This window comes from Galeopterus variegatus, unplaced genomic scaffold (genome assembly GCF_000696425.1).
Source record: "Galeopterus variegatus unplaced genomic scaffold, G_variegatus-3.0.2 Scaffold3493, whole genome shotgun sequence".
NCBI lineage: Eukaryota > Metazoa > Chordata > Mammalia > Dermoptera > Cynocephalidae > Galeopterus > Galeopterus variegatus.
In genome coordinates, this window is record NW_007729604.1 from 186,379 (window position 1) to 192,664 (window position 6,286).

At 47.9% G+C, this 6,286-nt stretch overlaps 1 protein-coding gene across 1 annotated transcript; it reads right to left on the minus strand.

Annotated features, from left to right (window-relative positions):
• Positions 1 to 2,714: 2,714 nt before the first annotated feature.
• LOC103600877 (PRAME family member 12-like) lies at positions 2,715 to 6,016 on the minus strand. Its single transcript, XM_008585208.1, has 5 exons — positions 5,973 to 6,016; positions 5,810 to 5,817; positions 5,366 to 5,666; positions 4,389 to 4,970; positions 2,715 to 3,288 (listed from the first exon to the last, which is right to left on the minus strand). The coding sequence occupies exons 3-5, from the start codon at positions 5,650 to 5,652 to the stop codon at positions 2,715 to 2,717; spliced, it is 1,443 nt and encodes a 480-aa protein (XP_008583430.1). The 5' UTR covers positions 5,653 to 5,666; positions 5,810 to 5,817; positions 5,973 to 6,016.
• Positions 6,017 to 6,286: the final 270 nt, after the last annotated feature.

Consider the following 6,286-nt stretch of genomic DNA (forward strand, 5'->3'; position numbering starts at 1 on the left):
CTTAACAGCTAACCAGCACTACTTGACTGCCACACAACTGCTCCTAGTGCACAAAAATACATATAAGAGAAGAAGTTAGAATCGTGTCTGCTAAACAATCCAATCAAGTCTTTTTGGAGCTGGCTGATTAGCTCAGTTGGTTAGAGCATGGTGTTATAACACCAAGGTCAAGGGTTCAGATCCCTGTACCAGCAGCCACCAAAAAACACAAACAATCAAAATCAAGTCTTTTCACCTGAAAAGTCTTCATATAAATTTGGGTTTGGATTACCATTTTAGATCTGAAGGTAAACAACATATACAAGTTTACACCAACTTTTGTAGGTTTTGATTTTAACGGGTGAAAGCAATGTTGGATAAACTTCTTGACAGCTTTAGGCTGTATGTAATGACAGCACACATTTCCTTAAAAATCAGGAGGCCACAAGTAGAATATAAATTTTTTTTTTTTAATTTTACAACTCAATATTACAACCAAAAAAATTGGACAGAAGACTTAAACAGACACTTCACAAATGAACATAGACAATGTCAAAAAAGCCCTTGAAAAGATGTCCAACATCATTAGTTACCAGGAAAATGTTGTTTTTTATAAAGATAAACCTAAGTTTAGAGTTCAGCCCACTGAAGCTACTCTGCATGATGCGACATGGTGAATACATGACATTATCCATTTGTCAATACACATAGAATGTCCAACACCGTGGGTGCACCCTAATGTAAGCTGTGGACTTTGCATGATGATGATGGGTCAATGTAGGTTCATCAATTGTCACATGCAAGTAGGTACCACGCTGGTGGGGATCGTGATCCTGGGGAAGGCCGTGCATGTGTAGGGACAGGGGGCCTGTGGGAACTCTGGTCTTTCTGCTCAATTTTGCTGTAAACCTAAAACTGCTCTAAAGAAATTGTAGTAGTTTCTCACAGCCCTAATATTGTATTATTAGAAATTTTTTAAAGGAAAAAACAATTCTTATTTGTTGATCTTTAAAATCAGTTTTAAAGTCTCATTTCTTTTCAGACTCCAAAGTGAGTTAAAAAAAATTTTTGATATTGCATTGCATTTTTTAAAAGTGCTAAATTTCTTTTATAATTAAAAATGACAATTTATATCTTTCATATTTATATAAATCACAACACAAATATTTATATTCAAATAGCCTTTACGTAATAGCACATTTTAAAAAATACCATACAATATAATCCTGCTTGTAACACTATCTCATACCACCTAGTCTGACCTACCAGCAGATGGCACATAAAACCTACAGTTTGGAAATTTTTATCCCAGGATCCCTACAGATGAATCCAGTTGGGTCCTCCCCACCCCACCCCTGCTGGCAGCTAAAGCTCTGCTGTTTGGGTGAATCATGATTCAATGGCAGCCCTAGGTACAAGCTGAGTGCCACTGTGTGTCCTGTGCTTCCTCCCTCCCCCCTGGTGTCAGGAATATAGGGGAAGACTGAAGGATGGAGAATGCTGGGGACTTCTGCCAGGAAGGAAAAAGAAGGAATAGATGTGTTTATACCAGGCCCCATGCCAAGCCCTAAGATGCACCATCCTGTTGGATCCTATAAGGGTCCCACGAGCTGGCTGAACATCCTGATCCTCATTTCACAGGGAAACCACAGCTCCTGCCTAAAGTCCCTGCCCAGCACCACCAGCCCCTGAGCCTCAGAGGGAGCCTCACGTGGGTGCCCTTTGGTTAGAACCAGTCAGCACCAGTGAGGTGGCTCATGTACCCCAGGTACTTTATTGCTATTCATCCTCTGATGACATGCAGGTTTCAAAACATGCTGAGAGTCTTCCTTGACAGGAAGAGGATGATGTTCTGGGAAGAAAGCCGATCTCTCACGGATATGACCTAGCCCCCAAAATAATATAATTTTTTTATGTGGCATAAAAATATTTTAAAGGTTTTCTATGCCTATATAATTTTAATATTTCACTAAAAAAGAATTTGCATTTCTTTACTGACATGAAGTAATTTAATGCAAAAAGGACCACAACCCACTAGGATGTCAGGCACAGTTGGACAGGCCCGGAGGCTCTGGCTAATACACAGTGTGGATGTAACTTCCAGGTTGGGGACCATGCCTTGTGCAGTGAAGCTCTTTCCTACCACAGCCAAAGGCTGGGAACTAAGGCTCCTTGGTCCACACATGAGCAATGGCCACGGTCTCAGCATCTGATTAGCAACGTGAGCCCCTGAGCAGAAGTTTACTGCTGTGGTTCTTGATTATTGTCCCAGACCCTGTGAATGCACTTTGTCTGTACTAACCCACTGCACAGACACAGAAGTGAGCCAGGAGGTAGCAGATGCCCAGAGAGAAGTAAAAACCCGGAGAGAATTAATCAAAATATTCAAGTTTTATTTTGATGCTCTTGAGCACCTAGGACAGAACGTCATTGATCACAGACAACTCAGTGACTTTTTCCCCCATCAGTAACTAGATCTTCCTGAGATTCGAGCAGGAAAAAGGGATCAGTCATTACAGAGAACAACAGATGGTTTACATTAAGGCTTCCTTTATTCATGATGGTTTCTTTACAAGCATCCATGCAGGGGTAACGCCCTCATTTACCGCTCAGGCCTGAATCCTGCACTTGAGCAGGTTTCTGAAACAAGGCTGCTGCACTCCCTCTGCAATGGAACTGCCTCCTATGCTTCACCCTCCCAGTGCCCAGAGAAGAGCTTTTGACCACGCACTCACCTAGGCAGGTATCCCACAGTGACACTGACTGGGCTTCGTGTCATAGAAAGCACAGTTGCCACAGTGAGGGCAGGGGGTGGTCCTGAACAGGACTCTCCCGGGCTGCTCTAAGCCCCTCAGCATCTGTATCAGCTCTGCACAGAGCTGGGCAAATCTGCCCCGGTGGATAGAGCCCCGGGCGTCATAACTCTCCCGAGGCGCAGGGAACAGCCCCAGGCGTAACCTGCTCAGCCTTGCTGTGTGGCGCAGCAGGTTCTCCAAGGCGGCCATGGAGACGGGGTTCCCACAGAAGATGACAGTCGTGAGCTGGGTGCAGCTGCTCAGGGCAGGCAGGATGGCACTGAGCTGGGGGTCCACGATCCCACAGTCCTCCAAGCTCAGGGTCACGAGGGAGGCTGCCACGTTCTCCAGCAGAACCTGCAGGGGCTCAAGCCTTAAATTGGTCAGTCTGACGCCGCTCAGATCCAGGTCCTTTAGCTGCCTGGTGCTGGGGCACCAGGACAGATGCTTCAAGTCTGATTCCGAGAGCAGGCAGTGAGTTATGGAGAGGGTCTCCAAGGGGGTCTTCACATACCTGGGGAGAGACCAAGCAATTAGTTCTGGGGACTGGTAGTGGCAAGAGGAGGGTGGTGGAGAATGACCTCAAGGTGGAGACGACCTTTTCATCCAAGCCCAAGGTCATTCTGACCATGTGATGGTCAACACCAGGATGCTCATGTTGAAGAGAACTGTCATTCAAGGCCGTCCTAATTTAGGCTAAGTCCTTCCACCATCACTCTGCAATTGGGACAAATCCACAAAATGTGTAAGGCTCCCTGTCTTCATCTCCCAAGCAGACACCGCATGTGTGGGCAGGACGAAGCTAGGAGGAGACATCATAAAGGACAAACCCAGGCAGGATCTGGCAACGTCAGCCGGGTCACCAGCTGCAGGGCTCACTCCCATCCCTGTGTCAGCAGCAAACCATCGATCACCGTGTGCAGTTAGTTCTTCCCTCCTGCTCCCGCACCCTGCACTCCAGAATCATGCGATTCCCACACATCACCTTACCTGGAGCCCAAAACAGGCTTCTGCAGGCAGGAAATTAGAGACAGGCTCATTCCTGCTCTCAAAGCAGGTGAGTGCAGAGGCTATATGTGGAATTGCGCAGGTTTGATATGCTTTTCTATCTTCAGTACCCTCTTCTCTTATCTATTTTCATCACCTTACCTGGAGCCCAAAACAGGCTTCTGCAGGCAGGAAATTAGAGACAGGCTCATTCCTGCTCTAAAAGCAGATGAGTGCAGAGCCTATATTTGGAATTGCGCAGGTTTGATATGCTTTTCTATCTTCAGTACCCTCTTCTCTTATCTATTTTCTGTCACCTTAACTTTGACACGCTTCCTTAGGAAGAAGTCACAGACCCACCCTCACTAGACCTGAGCCCTCCAACAGTGAGCTTCCTAGCATGGTGCCCGTGTGTCTAGCAGGCACCCCAGTTCATCTCTCTGCCATCATTTGGGTGGTTATGTGATACTGTGCTTCAGGACAGAGAAGTGAACAAGACCATGGTTGACATTCTAGAATCTCCTTCATGGACACACGGTCAGCGGCTGGCACACAGTAGGTGCCTGTTTGTGTTGACTGTAATAGAGAAAGGCTTTGCTCTGGTCTGCAGAGAAAGCTCTTACTCACCAGAGCACCTGGTTCAGGTGGCCTTCGAGGAAGAAGACAGAGTCCATAGAAAGCTTCTGGAGGTAGTTCAGTCTGAGGAACTGAGAGGTGAATTGGGTTACTAACTGCACCTTGTCCTCTAAGAAAATGCAGGCAGGCACGTAGATGTGGGAGAGAGCGAGTTTGCGAAGATGACTCATCTGGCCCAGGTGGGGAGCAAACCCTGCCAGCGCGAGCAGACTGCAGCCGCACTTCAGCTCCAGCTCCTGCAGACAGCCCAGCTCCACCACGTTCAGGACCATCCTGATGCTGGGGACGGGCATTTCAAAAGTCCTCAGCTTCTTGCAGCACAGGTGTAGTGAACTCCCTCTCTGCTTGACCCACAGTAAGAGGCAGGTGTGGAACGCATCCAGGGCTGTTTCCTTGAGGCAAAGATCCACTGACACCTTCAGTGGCTGCTTTGTCCCCGTCCTTGGACAGTCCTCGGCTGTTTGCTTCTTAATCGTGGACTTTGGTGAGCACCCAAGGGCCCTGGCTCCAGACCATATTCTCCAGAAGTTCCTATCCACATTCCGAAAATCCAGCACCTGTAACTTCCACCTCCTGTGGATAAAACAGATGAACGTCTCAAAATATAGGAAGGACCCAACTACTGCCCTGTGCTTTCACTCCACGTCCCTGACATCAGCTGCTCCCTCCCCCACTTCCTTTTCTGCCTGTCTTTCTCTTCCCCTTTTCCCCTTGGATCATTTCTGGTCCCTACTTCTAGTACCTTTAAGTGCCACTGGTAGGACACAGGTACATGTTCCTTCAGTTGTCCCTGCATGGTCGGCAGTCCTACACTTCCAGAAGCCCTTCCCCAGGGGGAACTCAGCAATGGCCAAGGCCTCCTGGAATGTCCTCTCTGGCACCACCGAATTCTTTGGTCCACCATTCATCCCTCCACATCCCTGACTGCACCAGGACCCTTCTGACCAAGCTACCTCGGTCACCCTCACCTGGGCCGGACCTTCTGGGCAAGCAGCACATCGAGCCCCTCCAGCACAGCTTGTAAGGTCTCCAGGTGAGGCGTCTTCATCAGGGACCCCAGAGGGAGGCGGGTGAAGGGCCAGGCCTGCACCATGGCCTTCAGGGTCTCTCTGTGTCTCCCGGCAAAGGCTTGCATGAACAGTGGCGGGAAGAGCTCTGTGGGCAGCTCCTCCAGGGCAGAGATGGCCAAGGCCTCGTCCCTCAGCAGGCTCTGCGTGGCCAGTTCCAGGAGTCTGGATGGGGCCCGGATGCTCATCCTGATGAATCTGCCACAAGAGGAATCCTGGGGAAACATCTAGGAAAAGGCATCCTTCTCAGGCCATGCACAAGCTACCCCGCCACCAAAAAATAAAATAAAATAAAACAATATGACATTACAAAAACCAAAGCACAAATCAAAATGTTTGGGGTGAAGGCAAAACTGCACTTAGAGGCATAAACCAAAACCTTAAATCTCCTAATCTTAAGAGACAAAAAAAATGTAAGTTATCTGTGCCATCCTAGGCTGAATGTCACCATCTGAGACCGGCTGAAGGTAGATTGAATGTGGGTGTCTTACGGAGGTGGTTGACTTACCAAGTCTGGATATGGTTGGCGGTGTGATCAGACCTCAGGAAGAACCAGGCAGTGACTCTGCCTCCAGGATCCTGGGTGTCTCCTTTGAACTCTCAGAAGCTTTTAAGGACCTTTCTAACCTTTCACATCCCCCTTTTTGCCTTCCAATCAGAAAGTGATGTGTGATTAGATCCCTGAATCTCCTCCCACTTAGTCCTGATTGGGTTTTAGGGTGTTTCCAGATTAACTGATTGGATCAGATATCGGTTCATGGAAAGGAAAGAATTAGGGGTGGGGTGAAGGTCGATGACTCTTTCACTGATTCACTCCACAAA

What these genes read in the sequence shown, in the direction of transcription:
- LOC103600877 (XM_008585208.1), bottom strand. Translation starts at nt 5,652, where the DNA reads ATGAGCATCCGGGCCCCATCCAGACTCCTGGAACTGGCCACGCAGAGC. An exon ending in GCCCAGAAGGTCCGGCCCAG is followed by an intron (nt 4,971 to 5,365) that starts GTGAGGGTGACC and finishes TTTTATCCACAG; the next exon opens with GAGGTGGAAGTTACAGGTGC. An exon ending in CACCTGAACCAGGTGCTCTG is followed by an intron (nt 3,289 to 4,388) that starts GTGAGTAAGAGC and finishes GTCTCTCCCCAG; the next exon opens with GTATGTGAAGACCCCCTTGG.